Here is a 17,365-nt window from a genome sequence, read left to right as displayed (position 1 = left end):
TGTTCTTGCTTGGGACTAGCACACATCTTCAATGTTCAAGTACTGGTGATCTCATTTGTTAGGTCATACTGGCGCCTGCCACGTCAGAATGCAAGTCAATGTAGGGAGGGGGAGGAAATGATGATGCAATCACTCGACCACTGCAAGCCGAATATACCTCTGCACTTGCCACGAGTTCATGCGGAATTTTGTTGGAATTTTTGGGTTAGGTTCGGAAGGCAGAGGTCCGTCTTGGTTAACGAGCTGCCAATGTGATAGATAGGAGAAGGTAACTGATTTCTAATTGGATGTAGGAAACGAGCTCTATAAGTTCATTTCCAATTCTAGCAGATTACTGTTAGAATACTCAAATTGAGGAATAGTAATGGAAACGGTATGGAGTTCATTTCCAGTTCTAGCGATTGCTAGAGCATGAGACATATATAAAAGATACAAAGTAGAAGAATGGAACGGACCTAGGATTGAACCCACGACCTCCTGCGTATGAGGCAGATGCAGTAGCCATACGACTACCAAGCCTGCTTCGAAACAAGAGAGATCACGCACTGAACTGATTAATTTTATTACCGGCCGCGCAATGCAGAACACAATAATTCGGCCGACCGCGCGATCGTTCTGCTGTTCGAAACATGAGATATCACGCACTGAACTGATTAATTTTATTACCGGCCGCGCAATGCAGAACACAATAATTCGTCCGACCACGCGATCGTTCTGCTGTCCGAAACATGAGAGATCACGCACTCCAGAAAGAATAAGGATGAAGAAAAGAAGAAGAAAAGATAAAAGGAGGAACGAATAATTAAGAGGAAGAAGAGAGTTCTCATGAATGAAGAAGAAGGAACGAATAATTAACGAATAATTAAGGAAGAAGAGAGTTCTCATGAATGAATAAGAAGGAAGGAAGAAGAAAGAAAAAAGATTGAAGGAAGAAACAAGGAGGAAGAAAAAAAGGAGGAAAGAATAATTAAGGAAGAAGAGAGTTCTCATGAATGAAGAAGAAGGAAGAAAGAAGGAAGAAAAAAGATTGATGGAAGAAACAAGGAAGAAGATAAAAAAAGAGAAAGGAGAAGTAAGAAAGAAAAAGAAGAAACAAAAAGAATGAGGAAAAAGAATGGACAAGGAAGAAGGAACAAGGTAGTGGGAATAATGAAGATGGAAGAAAATGAAGAAAAAAAAAGAAGGAAAGAAGAAGGATAATGGAAGAAAGTAGAAGAAGTAACGAAGAAGGAAAAGAATTATAGATAAAGGCAAAGGAAGAAAAACGGGAAGACGGAACATGGGAGAAAAAAGATGTAAGATGTGAGAAGGGAGTAAGGGAAAATGAGAAGTTATAAATGAATGGTGATAAGTGAAATGTAGGAGGGAAGGTGAGAAAAATAGAAGCAGAACAGAAAGAGATATAAGACAGAAGAAGATAGGGAGAAAAGAGAAAAAGGGAAGATGGAAGAATATAAAATAAAGAATAAAAATCTAAGAAGAATTAAGGAAGGTAGAAGAAGAAGGAAGGGAGAAGCAAGAAGAACGAAAAGGAAGAAAAGAAAGTAGATTAAAAAAGGAACAAGAAATACGGATGCAGGAAGGAAGAAAAATAATACTAAAGAAGAATGGAAAAGAAAGGAGGAAACAGAAGAAGGAAGAAACAAGAAGGATAAAGCAGAAAAAAGCGAAAAAATTAGGGTGAATAAGGGAGGAAGAATGATAAAGATGCAAGGACGAAGGAAGAAACAACAAGAAAGGAGGGAGAAGCAACAAAAAGAAGGAAAAAATATGAAGGAAGTAGCAAAAAGGAAGGAGGAAGAAGGATGAAAGAAGAAAGAAAAGAATAAATGAGAACTAAGGAAGAAGCTAAAAGAAAGAAGAAGGACGAATAAAGAAGTAAGAAGGGAAAAGGTAGAATACATAACAATCTAAAGTAAACAATAACAAAGAAAGAAGAAAGTAGAAGGAAAAGGCAAGAAGGAAGAAGAACTAAGGAAAACGGCAAAGGAAGAAAAAAGAAAGATGGAAGAAGGTTGAAAAAGAAGAAATAAATGAGAAGATAAAAATGAGGTATTCGTGAGTGGTGAGATATGAATTTGATACAGAAAGAAGGAGGAGATAATAAGAAATGGAAAAGAAGCATGATTTGAAACGAAAGAATAAGTATGAATGAGAAATGGAGAAGGAAAAAAGGAGAGGGAAGAAGGATAAAGGTACAGTGAAGTAGGAAGCTAAATGAACGAAGGAGAAAAAAATGAAGAAAAAAAAACAAGAAAAAATTAAAAAGGAAGAAGGATGCAGGAAGAAGGAAGACAGAAGAATGAAGAAGAAAGAATATGAAGGAATAATGAGAAAGAAAGAAGCATGGAAATAGGAGTGAGAAAAATAGGAAAAAGAAGAAAAAGGGAAAATGAAGCAGAAACAAGGAAGAAAGAATAATAAACAAGAAAGAAGAATCAAGGTGGAAGAAAGAAGAAAGAAAAAAAATTAAAACTAAAAAGGAAGAAAAAAAAATGAAGGAAGAAAGAACAAGTAAAAGGAAGAATGAAGTAGGAAGAAAAAAGAAGGATGTAAGAATAAGAAATATGGAAGAAGCTAGAAGGAAGAAGTGAGAAGGGAGAAAAAAAGGAAGAAAGAACAAGGAAAAAAGGAAGAAGATAGAATAACGAAGGAAGGAAGTAGAAGAAGTGACGAACACAAGAAAGTAGAAGGAAAAAAAAAAAGAAAAAAGAAGAAGTAAGGATTATGTCAAAGGCTGAAGAAAGGAAAATTCAAGAAGGGAGAAAAGGGAAAAAGGAAGATATGTTCGAACTCCGACTAAACGTCCTTTTGACGGAATGTCATGCGACTAAATGTCAATCAACGAAATCCTTCAAAGCTGATCACGATGAAGTATTGGCAAAATAACGTTGGATGATAATTGGAAAGTGATAAGGAAGAGGAGAGATATAAGACAGAAAGAAGGCAGAAATAAGATTAAAGGGGGAAAGAGGAAGGAGGGGAAAAACAATAAAGATCAGTATCGTAGCCACGTGATTGGGGGTGTTGTGGGGTTTGGACTTAACCCCTCCCTCCCAGAGAAAAAAAAATTGTAGAAGATTTTTTTTAACCCTCTGAAATTGAAAAAAATATTTTTATATATTTTTAAAATTTCTTTTCACTTCTCATTTCTCCCTTCTCTTTTTAAAAAGAAAACTCTTATCATTTCTCACTTTTCGCTTTTCTCATAAATGTCCCATTTCTCAATGCTCATGTAATTCTCACTGTGCGTAGTGATTACTCAGTTTTCACTACTTGCAATCTAAGGATTGGGCCAAATGGCGCATGCAGCCAAACGGCATTCGACCAAATAACCCGAAACCTTTATGTGGTAGAAAACGTGGTTTCAGCTAATGATGGATTGATCTCTATTTCACAGAACCAACCTGCGGCACAAACGAGTTCCAGTGTAAATCGGGTCGCTGTATCCCGTTGAACTTCCGCTGCGACCATGAGAACGACTGCGGCGATCATTCGGATGAGTTCGAATGCGGAAACGTGACTTGCGCGGCATCGCAGTTTGCGTGCGAGAATGGACGCTGCATTCCAAACATCTGGAAGTGCGACAGCGAGAACGACTGCGGCGATGGATCGGATGAGGGTGATTTCTGTGCGGAGAAAACGTGTGCGTATTTCCAGTGCACGTGTCCAAGAACGGGTCATCGTGTACCACAGAGTTGGGTGTGCGACAGCAATGACGATTGCTTCGACAAACAGGACGAGAAGGACTGTCCATCGATTACGTGTTTGGCGAATCAGTTCAAGTGTAACGATCTGCGGCAGTGCGTTGAGGAAACGTACAAGTGCGATGGAATTCCGGATTGTAACGACGGAAGTGACGAACTTGGATGTCCGACGATGGAACCGAATCAGTGCAATTTGGAGAAGCACTTCCGGTGTAAATCGTCCGGGGTGTGCATTCCGGTTGCCTGGCATTGCGATGGGTCCAACGATTGCGAGGATCACTCGGATGAGGAGGACTGCGGAAAGATCACTTGCCCGAACAACTTCTACAAGTGCAAGAACTCCAAGTGTGTCTACAAGTCGTACATCTGTGACGGTAAGGACGATTGTGGCGATGGGTCGGACGAATCTACCGAGCATGCTTGCGTGACCCCACCGTTGAAGTGTCCGCATGGTCAATGGGCATGTCCTGGAATAACCGAACGTTGCGTCAATCTAACGTCAGTATGCGACGATGTCGAGGATTGTCCTAACGGTGCTGATGAAGGTCTCGGCTGCGATCTGGCTCAGTGCACGCATCAAACTGGTCTGTGCTCCAACGGTTGTCAAAAAACTCCTTTGGGAGCACTCTGTATCTGTCCTCCAGGCGAAGAACTTGCGCCGGACAACTTCACTTGCATGGATCTTAACGAATGCGATCCACCTGGCCTATGTTCCCAAATCTGTACAAACACGAAGGGATCGTACTTCTGTTCCTGCACGGAAGGCTATACTTTGGCATCGAACAAACACACCTGCAAGGCGGTGAACCACTCTTCAGCCTTCTTGATCATTTCCAACCGTCACTCAATATTGGTTGCGGACCTGAACGAACAAGGACTGGAACGTGTGCCGATCATCGTGGAAAACGTGGTTGCAACCGCTTCCAATATGCACACCGGCACCATCTTCTGGAGTGACATGAAGCTCAAAAAGATCTCTCGGTTAGATCGCGGACAAGAACCGCGGGAGATCATCTCGACAGGCTTGGATCTTGTTGAAGGTCTCGCATACGATTGGATCGGACAGAATCTCTACTGGTTGGACAGCAAGTTGAACACGATCGAAGTTTGCAATGAAAATGGATCAAACCGCTTGGTACTGGTCCGCGAGAACATCACCCAGCCCCGTGGAATGTGTTTGGACCCGAGCCCTACCGCCAAGTTCCTCTTCTGGACCGATTGGGGTGAGAACCCACGTATCGAACGAATTGGCATGGACGGTACAATGCGTGAAACCATCATCAACACTAAAATCTACTGGCCCAATGGACTGACCTTGGATATTGCTACGCAGCGCGTGTACTTCGCGGACTCGAAACTGGATTTCATCGACTTCTGCTACTACAATGGAACAGGACGCCAACAAGTGTTGGCCGCTAGTCACTATCTGCTTCACGCCCATTCCCTCTCGCTATTTGAGGACACCCTCTATTGGACGGACCGTCAATTGAATCGAGTTCTCTCCGCGAACAAATACCGCGGAAGCAACCAAACCGTCGTCAGTCATCTAATTTCACAGCCCCTGTCGATCCATGTTCATCATCCATCACTTCAACCCATGTACGAGAGCCCTTGCAAGTTGGCAACATGTCAGCACATATGTCTGCTCAGTCCGTCGGAGAAAACTGGATATTCCTGCAAGTGCAAACCAGGCTTCAAGTTGATGTCCGACGGACGTTGCGTCGAAGAGGAGAACGCCTACCTCATGGTGCTGAAGAACAATCAGATCGTTGACATCCCCTTCAATGGCGGTGACCTCCGAGCTGGAAGCATGATCCCAGTCGTAGGCATCGAAAGCGGCATCAGCGTGGACTACGACCGTAAGGGTGAGACTCTATTCTGGATTCAGGGCAAGGAAGACGACGACGAGAACTGCACGGTCTACACGACGCCGTATGGAGGAGGCAACAAGACGCGTTTCCTTGGAGCGGACAATGGACTTGTAGGTGCGGCCTACACAATCGCGTTCGACTGGATCGGACGAAACCTGTTTATTGGAAATCGGCTGGCAAGTAACATCGAAGCCATTAAGGTGGACGGAAAAGTGAAGTACCGAACGATCGTGCTGGTCAACGACGGTGACAGGACTTCGATATCTAAACCAAAGCAGATCGCCCTGGATCCAACAAACGGCAAACTATTCTGGATCGATGAGGGCGGCTTCGGAGTTCCCACCAAGGTCGCAATGGCCAACATGGATGGTTCAAATCCTATGATCCTGGAAGAAACGGTACAATACCCGGAGGCAATCACCATCGACATTGAGAAGCGTATGGTATACTACAGCTCGCAGCATCCACCGGAGGTAGTGTCGATCGATTATGATGGAAACAATAAGAAGACTATTCTGACTGAGCAGAACGGAATCGCTAAGCCGCGAGGTCTTGGCGTTTTGGAATCGAGGTTGTACTACATGGATCCCACCTACGAAAACATTGTACGGGTAGACCTTCCAAACGGAGACAATCCCAAAACCATCCTGGATAACGAACCCGACCTAAAGAACATGATCATCTACAAGAAACGATCGATGCTGCAGCACCCCTGCATGATGAACAACGGAGGCTGCGAACATATCTGTATTCCACACGACAACGGAGCACGTGTTTGCGCATGCGGCATGGGCTATAAGAAGGACAACGAAGTTTCGTGCAACGCCTACAAGACGTTCGCCGTGGTGTCCCAATTGGACATGACCCGAGGCTACAGTTTGAAGGATTCATCCGAAGCTATGGTGCCAATTACCGGCGCAGGACATCACATTCTACACGTAGACATTTTGTACCGGGACTCGTGGATCTATTGGGTCGAGTACAATCGTGGACACTGGAATGGAATCTTCCGTGTTCGACCCAACGGTACGGAACTTCAGGGCGTTATCAAAGACGGCATCGGAAGCAATGGAATCCGTGGCATCGCGATCGATTGGGTTGCCGGAAATATGTACTTCACGAACGTATTCCCTCATGAGAACTATGTCGAGGTCAGTTGGCTGGATGGAACGCACCGAAAGATCATTGTGAAAACTACGAACGATGCTCCTCGTGAGCTGGCAGTGAATCCTATCAAACGACTTCTGTATTGGATTGACTACGGTCAGTATCCCCGCATCGGAAAATGCTATTTGGATGGATCCAACTGGACCCCGGTTGTTACCTCGGGAATTTCGAACCCTCGTGACTTAACCGTAGATATGCTGACGCACGATGTCTACTGGGTCGACTCCAAACTGGACATGATCCAGAAGATTTCTTACAACGGAGGAAATCGACAGGTCATTCGCCGTAACCTCGCGAACCCGATGGCCATCGCTGTTTACTTAACGGACATCTACTGGGTTGATCGCAACTTACTGACCGTATTCAAGGCCACCAAATTCCCCGGAAACAACACCCTTCCGGAGAAGGTTCGTACCAATCTGCAGAAGCTGCGAGATATCTCAATCTACGACATCAACAACCAACCCACCGATGATAACAACCCTTGCCTGCGGCTCGGAAACGGTGGTTGCGATCAACTCTGCTTCAGCTTCCCTCCGGAGTACAACCAAAAGCCGAACTTCAAGTGCGACTGCTCCGTCGGACGGCTGGCCGCCGATGGTCGACGCTGCGAACTGGCGGACGAATACGTGGTGTTCTCCACACGAACGGAAATCCGAGCGATCGAATTGAACCCTGCTTCCACCAATGTTCCATTCGCCCCGGTCGTCAACCTTACCAACGTCGTCGGTCTCGATTTTGACTACGCCGACAACAAGCTGTTCTTCACGCAAATTCGACCATGGGCTAAGATCGCGTACACCAAGGGTGACAAACCGGACGCAGCCAGTATTAAGCCGGTCATAACCCGAGGAATCAATCCGGAAGGTATTGCGTACGATTGGACACAGAAGAAGATCTACTGGACGGACAGTTCGAACAACTCGATCTACGCGATGAATATGGACGGTTCGGATCTGGTGATGATCACCCGAGTGGAGCGACCACGTGCGATCATTCTGGATCCTTGCAATGGAACGCTGTACTACACCGATTGGGGACGTTTCGGTACGTCGGGTAAGATTTTCCGGACGACGATGGCCGGTTCGCTGAAGCGGGCTATTATCGATAAGGATCTGTCGCAGCCAAGCGGTTTGGCGATCGATTATGACGAGAGGATGCTGTACTGGACGGATGCGGTGCGTGAGAAGATCGAACGGTCCCGGCTGGACGGTAAGGATCGTGAAGTGCTCGTGTCGGCAACGATTTATCCGTTCGCGATCACGGTGTTCAGGAACTACATCTATTGGACGGATCTCCAGCTGAGGGGTGTTTATCGGGCGGAGAAACACACGGGAGCTAATATGATCGAGATGGTGAAGCGGTTGGAGGATTCGCCGAGAGATATCCACGTATACAGCCACAGCCGGCAGCAATGTCAAGCGAATCCATGTCTGCAGAACAACGGCGGATGTGCCCAGAGCTGTCATCCGGGACTGAACGGAAAGGCGGAGTGCAAGTGCGACGATTCTACCAAACCAGTTAACGAAGGAAGGATGTGCGCACCGAAGAACCATACATGCGATTCGAGCAAGTTCTACTGTCAGAACGGAAAGTGCATCTCGAGGATGTGGTCTTGCGATGGGGATGACGATTGCGGAGATAACTCCGATGAAGATACGAACTACTGCGCGTTCCATTCGTGCGGCCCGAACGAGTTCCGCTGCAACAACGGTCGGTGCATCTTCAAGTCATGGAAGTGCGACCACGAGAACGACTGCAAGGATGGTTCGGATGAGGAGAACTGTTCGTATCCGCCGTGCGTGGATGGGGAGTTTACGTGCATGAATGGACGGTGCATTCCGCAGAGTCAAGTGTGCAACGGAATTAACGACTGTAAGGATAACGCAACTTCGGACGAAACTCATGAGAGGTGTCCGACGAATACGACGTGCCCGGCGAATCACCTCAAGTGCGATAAGACGAATATTTGCGTGGAACCGTATTGGCTGTGCGATGGAGATAACGACTGTGGGGATAATTCGGACGAAGATCCGCTGCACTGTGCGCAGCGAACGTGTCCGCAGAATAGTTTCCGTTGCCCGAACCATCGGTGCATTCCGGCTACGTGGTACTGCGACGGAGACGATGACTGTGGAGATGGAGCCGATGAACCGCCAGAGTACTGCAAATCAGAAGGTAGGACGTGCTTCGGTGATTTGTTCACGTGCGACAACGGCAACTGTATTCCGCGAATCTACATCTGCGATGGCGATAACGATTGCCTGGACAACAGTGACGAGGACAACCGGCACCAGTGCAACGATAGGAAATGCGACGAGGAGACGGAGTTTACGTGCAACGAGAACAAGAATTGGGCCCGAGCGCAGTGCATTCCCAAGAAGTGGATCTGCGATGGGGATCCGGACTGCGTGGACGGAGCGGACGAAAATACGACACTGCACAACTGCCCGACGCCGCAGCCCTGCAGCGATGATCAGTTTACGTGCACGAATGGAAGGTGTATTAATCAGGTGAGTGAATATCATTGTCAATATTATGCAAATATTCAATTCAATATTCACAAATTCGGAAAGCTTCTTTCAGAAGCTTGGAAAGCCTCCTTCAGAAACTTGAAAACCTTCCTGCATAAGCTTGAAAAGCCTCATACAGAAGCTTGAAAGGCTTCCTATAGAAGCTTGAAAAGCTTGCTGCACAAGCTTGACAAGCTGCCCACAGAAGCTTGAAAAGCTTCCTACAGAAGCTGGGAAATTTCCTATAGAAGCTTGAAAAGCTTCCCACAGAAGCTAGAAAAGTTTCCTACATAGGCTTGAAAAGCTTCCTACAGAAGCTTGAAAAGCTTCCTACAGAAGCTAGGAAAGTTTCCTACAGAACTCTGGAAAGCTTCCTGCAGAAGCGGAGGCTTCCACAGAAGCTTGGGAAAACTTCCACAGAAGCTTGGAAGCTTCCCACAGAAGCTTGGAGCTTCCGGCAGAAGCTTGGAAAGCTCCTGCAGAAGCTTGGAAGCTTCCCACAGGCTTCAAGCTTCCACAGCCTGGTGCTTCCCACAGAGCTCAAGCTTCCTGCAGAGCAGGCTCTGCAGGAAGCTTCCTGCAGAAGCAGAGCTCCTGCAGAAGCTTGGAAAGCCCTGCAGAAGCTGGTGCTTCCTGCAGAAGCTTGAAAAGCTTCCACAGAAGCTTGAAAAGCCCTGACAGAGCTTGAAAAGCTTCCTACAGAAGCTTGAAAAAGCTTCCGACAGAAGCTTGAAAAAGCTTCTCCCAGAAGCTTGAAAAAGCTTCTCCCAGAAGCTTGAAAAAGCTTCTCCCAGAAGCTTGAAAAAGCTTCTCCCAGAAGCTTGAAAAAGCTTCCGACAGAAGCTTGAAAAAGCTTCCGACAGAAGCTTGAAAAAGCTTCATACAGGAGCTTGAAAAGCTTCCAACAGAAGCTTGGAAAGCTTCCTACAGAAGCTTGTAACGCTTCCTATAGACTTGAAAAGAAAAGATTCCTACAGAAGCTTGAAAAGGAAAGCCTCCTAAAGAAGCTTGAAAAGGAAAGCTTCCTACAGAAGCTTGGATAGCTTCCTACAGAAGCTTGAAAAGGAAAGCTTCCTACAGAAGCTTGGATAGCTTCCTACAGAAACTTGAAAAAGCTTCCGACAGAAGCTTGAAAAAGCTTCATACAGAAGCTTGAAAAGCTTCCAACAGAAGCTTGGAAAGCTTCCTACAGAAGCTTGTAACGCTTCCTATAGAAGCTTGAAAAGCTTCCAACAGAAGCTTGGAAAGCTTCCTGCAGAGCTTTGTAACGCTTCCTACAGAAGCTTGGAAGCTCCTATCAGAAGCTTGGAAAGCTTCCTATCAGAAGCAAGAGCTTCCTATCAAGCTTGGAAGCTTCCTATCAGAAGCTTAGGCTTCCTATCAGAAGCTTGGAAGCTTCCTATCAGAGCTGGAGCTTCCCATCAGAAGCTTAGGAGCTTCCTATCAAGCAGGCTTCCTATCAAGCTTAGAGCTTCCCATCAAGCTTAGGCTTCCTATCAGGAAGCTTAGGCTTCCCATCAGAGCTTCCTATCAAGCTTAGGCTTCCATCAGAAGCTTCTGGCTTCTATCAAGCTTAAGCTTCCCATCAGCTTAGGCTTCCTATCAGAAGCTTAGGCTTCCTATCAAGCTTAGAAGCTTCCTCCCATCAGAAGCTGGAAGCTTCCTATCAGAAAGCTTGGAAGCTTCCTATCAAGCTTGGAAGCTTCCTATCAGAAGCTTAGGCTTCCTATCAGAGCTTGGAAGCTTCCTATCAGAAGCTTGGAAAGCTTCCTATCAGAAGCTTAAGCTTCCCATCAGAAGCTTAGGCTTCCTATCAAGCTTGAAGCTTCTATCAGAAGCTTGGAAGCTTCCTCAGAAGCTTAGGCTTCTATCAGAAGCTTGAGCTTCCTATCAGAAGCTTGGCTTCCTGCAAAGCTTCCACAGAAGCTTAGGCCCACAGAAGCAAAGCTCCCAGCTTAGCTTCCCAGAAGCAAAGCTTCCACAGAAGCTTGGAAAGCTTCCCACAGAAGCTTAGGCTTCACAGAGCCAAGCTTCCCACAGAGCTTGGACAGCTTCCACAGAAGCAGGCTTCCCACAGGAAGCAGAGCTTCCCACAGAAGCTTGCTTCACAGAAGCCTATCAGAAGCTTGGAAGCTTCCATCAGAAGCTTGGAAGCTCCTTATCAGAAGCTGGGAAGTTTCTTGTCAGAAGCTTGGAAGCTTCCTATCAGAAGCTTAGGCTTCCTATCAGAAGCTTGGAAAGCTTCCTATCAGAAGCTTGGAAGCTTCCTATCTTCCCACAGAAGCTTGGAAAGCTTCCCAAAGAAACCAAAGTTTGGAAAGCTTCCCATTAGAAGCTTGGAAAGCTTCCCATTAGAAGCTTGTAAAGCTTCCTATCAGAAGCTTGGAAAGCTTCCCATTAGAAGCTTGTAAAGCTTCCTATCAGAAGCTTGGAAAGCTTCCTACAGAAGCTTGGAAAGCTTCCTATCAGAAGCTTGGAAAGCTTCCTATCAGAAGCTTGGAAAGCTTCCTATCAGAAGCTTGGAAAGCTTCCTATCAGAAGCTTGGAAAGCTTCCTATCAGAAGCTTGGAAAGCTTCCTATCAGAAGCTTGGAAAGCTTCCTATCAGAAGCTTGGAAAGCTTCCTATCAGAAGCTTGGAAAGCTTCCTATCAGAAGCTTGGAAAGCTTCCTATCAGAAGCTTGGAAAGCTTCCTATCAGAAGCTTGGAGCTTCCTATCTCCCACAGAAGCTTGGAAAGCTCCCAAAGAGCTTGGAAAGCTTCCCACAGAAGCTTGGTGCTTCCACAGAGCTTGGACAGCTTCCACAGAAGCTTGGACAGCTTCCACAGAAGCTTGGAAAGCTTCACAGAAGCTGGAAAGCTCCCACAGAGGCTTGGAAAGCTTCCTACAGAAGCTGCTTCCCACAGAAGCTTGGAAGCTTCACAGCTTGGAAAGCTTCCACAGAAGCTTGGAAGCTTCCCCCAGAAGCTTGGAAAGCTTCCCCCAGAAGCTTGGAAAGCTTCCACAGAAGCCTGGAAAGCTTCCCCCAGAAGCTTGGAAAGCTTCCCCCAGAAGCTTGGAAAGCTTCCTACAGAAGCTTGGAAACTTCCTACAGAAGCTTGGAAAGCTTCCTATCAGAAGCTTGGAAAGCTTCCTATCAGAAGCTTGGAAAGCTTCCTATCAGAAGCTTGGAAAGCTTCCTACAGAAGCTTGGAAAGCTTCCTACAGAAGCTTGGAAAGCTTCCTACAGAAGCTTGGAAAGCTTCCTACAGAAGCTTGGAAAGCTTCCTACAGAAGCTTGGAAAGCTTCCTACAGAAGCTTGGAAAGCTTCCTACAGAAGCTTGGAAAGCTTCCTACAGAAGCTTGGAGATTTAGGATCCAGGTTCGAACGTTGTCTGTGTTCTTTTCCATCCTGCTCATTTACTCTTTCATAGCGGAAAGCTCCTTGTGGATGCCATGCCAATACTCAATACATCCTTCAATAACCGATAATCCATCAAGCTGGTAACTAACAGTGACCTCCGTTTTCACAGGGCTGGGTCTGCGATCACGACAACGACTGCGGCGACGGCTCGGACGAAGGCAAAACGTGCAACAGCCAGTACAAGACCTGTTCGACGCAGGAGTTCACCTGTCAGAACTTCAAGTGCATCCGGAACCAGTATCGGTGCGACGGTGAGGACGACTGCGGCGATCACTCGGACGAAGTGGACTGTAAGAAGGACAACAACACCTGCTCGGAGGGCAAGTTCACCTGCGCCAATGGGCAGTGCATCGACAGCCATCTGGTGTGCAACAAGGTTCCGGACTGTTCGGACGAATCGGACGAACCGCTGCACTGCAACGTGGACGAGTGTGCCAAGGTGGAGATCCACCGGTGCGGACATAAGTGCGTGGATACACCGACTGGGTACTACTGCGATTGTAATTCTGGTTATAAGTGAGTATTGAGCGTAGATTTGTGTATGGTCAGAGAACTATTCTTAATGTTTAATCTAATTGCAGATTATTGGAAGACGGTAAAGCCTGTGCGGACATCGACGAGTGTATCGAAACACCAGGAGTTTGTTCACAGCACTGTTCCAACACTCCAGGATCGTACTACTGCAAATGCGACGATCGGTACTACGAGCGACAGAACGACGAGCACACGTGCAAACGTAAGGACGCTACTCAGCCTTGGCTGATCTTCAGCAATAAGTACTACGTGCGTATTTAACATGTCAGTGGACGGACATCAGTACAACCTGATCCACCAGGATCTGATGAATGTGGTGGCGATCGATTTCGACATGAAAGAGGAGGAGATGTACTTCTGTGACGTTACGGCCAAGACGATATTCAAATCGACATTCGGATCCATCAAGGATGATGTAAAGATCGTGAAGGTTCCGATTATCAAGCACGATTCTCATGGCTTGGAAGGAATCGCCGTAGATTGGGTCGGACGTAAACTTTACTGGTTGGACAGGCATTCCAAAACTTGGATGTCTCTGAGTTGGATGGTACAAAACGAAAGACATTGAAGAGTGGAGTCGTTGATCCTCGAGCGATCGTTGTACATCCTGGAATCGGTTATCTTTATTTCACTTCTTGGCATCTGCAGGCCTACATTGCCAAGATGGGTATGGACGGATCGAACTTCACCCGTATCCTAACCTGGGAGCAGGACATTGCTTGGCCAAACGCTTTAACCATCGATTACTTCACCGATCGCATCTATTGGGCTGACGCCCACTTGGACTACATAGCGTTCTCCGATTTGGAAGGTCGACATCGCCACGTAGTTCTGTCAGGAAACAAAGTACCACACGTCTTCGCCCTTTCGATTTTTGACGATATGCTGTACTGGACCGATTGGAACCTCAAGGCAATCATCCGTGCGAACAAATTCACCGGGGAGAACTTTACCGTCATCAGAAATACCACGCACAGACCTTATGATATCCATATCAGTCATCCACTGAGACAAATTGCGTACAACAATCCTTGCGGAGCGACTAACGGAGGTTGCACCCATCTGTGCCTGTTGGCTCCACCACTGGAATCCACTTATCTGAACGTCGAAGGCTACATCGAGGAAGGAGCTCCGAGCTACAAGTGCGCCTGCCCGAACCAGTTCTACCTTGCTCGGGACATGAAGACCTGTATCGCCAACTGCACCACCGGCCAACACCGTTGCGGCGGTGCTGACGAGAAGTGTATTCCGTGGTTCTGGAAGTGCGACGGCGAACCGGATTGCAAGGACAAGTCGGACGAACCGGAAACGTGTCCGGCGCGGCACTGCCGAGCAGGAACCTTCCAGTGTAGTAACGGAAACTGCACCCCGTCGACTACGATCTGCGACGGTACGGACGACTGCGGAGACGGCAGCGATGAGCAGAACTGTGACCTCCCGTGCCCGGTTTCGGACTTCAAGTGCCGCTCCAGCGGACGGTGCATCCTGGACAGTTGGAAGTGCGACGGTGATGCGGACTGCAAGGACGGAAGTGATGAGGATCCGGAGATTTGCCGTGAGTATCTGACTGGATCAGCAATGGTCCGACAAAACATTATTCTTCCATGTTGTTAGATGGGAAAGACAGACCCTCGGACAGACCATATAGTAACTCCGACAAACTATTAAGTTGGATCAAATGAAAAGTTCAAGAAATCACTTAATCGGATCGGCATATAATACGATTAGTCCGACACATCATGAGTTAGACATTTTTAGTAGACTTGAACAAAACTAAGGCTTTTTTTTACAAATGTTCGAAGGCAATCAGATTGGTCCGACAAGTTGTAATCGTGTTCCGACATGTCATCACTTTATTTTGAGAAGAGTAGGTTACTCCGACAAATTATTAAGTGTGTCGGACAACTCATAAATTTAGTCCGACAAGTCATAAGACGCTCTGAACTTAGGTACTAATCACGCATTACGATTCCCTAACGAGCTATATTTTTCTCAGACAAACGAGCCTGCGATCCGGACACGGAGTTCAGCTGCAAGAACGGCCGCTGCATTCCGAAGCTGTGGATGTGTGACTTCGACAACGACTGCGGAGATGACTCGGACGAACCGGCCTACATGTGCCGACAGAGGAACTGCACCACCGGGTGGTCTCGCTGCCCGGGCCAGTCCAACTATCGCTGCATTCCGAAGTGGCTGTTCTGCGACGGTAAGGACGATTGCCGCGACAACAGCGACGAGCTGCCGGAGAACTGCCCCAAATGTAACCTGGAGACGGACTTCAAGTGTAACAACAATCGGTGCATTCCGAAGTATGAGCTTCCATAAAACCTGAATGATCTGAACTGACTAACCCTTCACACGTGTTTATTACAGACAATGGATGTGCGACTTCGCTGATGACTGCGGTGACGGAAGTGATGAGTCGGACGCACAGTGCAAGGGCAAGTACCGCGAGTGTTCCGAATCGGAGTTCCGTTGCGGCAATGGTAAGTGCATTTCCAGCAGATGGCGTTGCGATCACGAGGACGACTGCGGCGACAATAGCGACGAGTTCAACTGCGAAGGATTCCAGTGCAAGAATGGCACGTTCCAGTGCAACTCGGGACATTGCATTGCTTCGTACTTCCGGTGCGATGGTGATCGTGATTGTCGCGATATGTCGGATGAGATTGGATGTCCACCAAGGTTCCCAGGAGGGCGGTACTGTCCGGAATCGAGATTCCAGTGTGCGAACAATCTGTGCGTGTCACCGTCGGACCTGTGCGATGGCACCGATGATTGCGGCGACAACTCGGACGAAGCTACTTCTGTTTGTACGAACTTCAACTGCGATACGCTCAGGAGGTTCCAGTGTGCAAATCATAGATGCGTTGCACGTTACCAAATTTGCGACGGAGTGGATAACTGCGGCGATGGCTCGGATGAAAATAACATGACGCTCTGTGCAACTCGGCAGAAGCCTTGCGACTTGTACACACAGTACCAGTGCGCGAACAAGAAGTGTATCGATCGTGCCCAGATTTGCGACTACGCCGATGACTGCGAAGACAGTTCAGATGAGCTGGGTTGTCATCACACGAGTACTTGCTCGGCATTGACTAGGGGAGGTTGCGAGCATCACTGTCACAACCTGACAGACGGTGGCTACATCTGCGCGTGCTATCCAGGATTTATCATCGATGCGGAAAACAAGAAGCACTGCCTGGACATAGACGAGTGTGCAACGGGAACGCACAAGTGTTCACAAATGTGTACCAACTTGAACGGCACCTATGCCTGCTCATGTCGCGACGGTTTCCGGTTGACAGATGCCGTTTCCGGTGTGTGCAAGGCCCTGAAGGAAGACGTGACGGTTGTATTCAGCAGCGGTCCGGAGATTCGGGCATACGATCTGAAGCTAAATGATCAGTTTGATGTAATATCGGGTGAGAAGAGAATCGAAGCATTGGACTACAACCCATCCACGCAAATGATCTTCTGGGCGGATAGCTACGATAAAACGATCAAGCGAAGCTACATGGTTAACGCCAAGAACGGAGAAGTGAAGATCGGCTTTGCTCAGGATCTGAACATGAAGGGTAACTCGAAACCAACCGCGCTGGCCGTGGATTGGATTGCCGATAATCTGTACTGGGCCGAAACGGATCGTACGGGCTCGAAACCTAGGGGAAGAATCATGGTTGCCAAGACCGATGGTCGGTATCGTAGAGCGCTGGTTAATGCTGGACTGGAGGTGCCGACTTCGATCGCTGTAGATCCACAGCTTGGGCGTATGTACTGGGCGGATGGCGGATCTGCACCGAAGATTGAAGTTTCCTGGATGGACGGATCCAAGAGACGACCTCTGATAACGGAAGCTATTCGGCATCCAGCTGGATTGACCATCGACTACGCGCAAGACCACATGGTCTACTGGGTGGATACGAAACTAAACACGATCGAGGTCATGAAACCAGATGGATCGATGCGACGGGCCATTCTGAAGGGTGAGATGTTGAAGCATCCGGTTTCGCTGGATGTGTTCGAATCGTTCCTGTACTGGATCACCCGAGATACTGGCGAACTGCTGCGACAAGACAAATTTGGCCGGGGAGTGCAAGTGGCGGTGCAACGAAGCCTTGCCAATCCATCTAATCTGAAGGGTAAGTTATTTTTGGGCACGTTGGATT

The 17,365-nt window shown here is 47.4% G+C and overlaps 1 protein-coding gene across 1 annotated transcript in view; it reads left to right on the top strand.

Annotated features, from left to right (window-relative positions):
* Window positions 1-17,365, top strand: part of LOC134205785 (low-density lipoprotein receptor-related protein 2-like) — a 151,943-nt gene that overhangs the window by 114,533 nt on the left and 20,045 nt on the right. The window contains 7 exon segments of the mRNA XM_062681378.1: window positions 3,401-9,258; window positions 12,772-13,178; window positions 13,244-13,454; window positions 13,456-13,714; window positions 13,717-14,751; window positions 15,193-15,505; window positions 15,570-17,338. Coding sequence (XP_062537362.1) covers window positions 3,401-9,258; window positions 12,772-13,178; window positions 13,244-13,454; window positions 13,456-13,714; window positions 13,717-14,751; window positions 15,193-15,505; window positions 15,570-17,338 — 9,852 coding nt within the window.

Source organism: Armigeres subalbatus, chromosome 1 (assembly GCF_024139115.2).
Source record: "Armigeres subalbatus isolate Guangzhou_Male chromosome 1, GZ_Asu_2, whole genome shotgun sequence".
In the NCBI taxonomy this organism is placed as follows: Eukaryota; Metazoa; Arthropoda; class Insecta; order Diptera; family Culicidae; genus Armigeres; species Armigeres subalbatus.
Note: the sequence above shows the minus strand (reverse complement) of the source record. Positions and strands in the feature narration are given on the sequence as shown.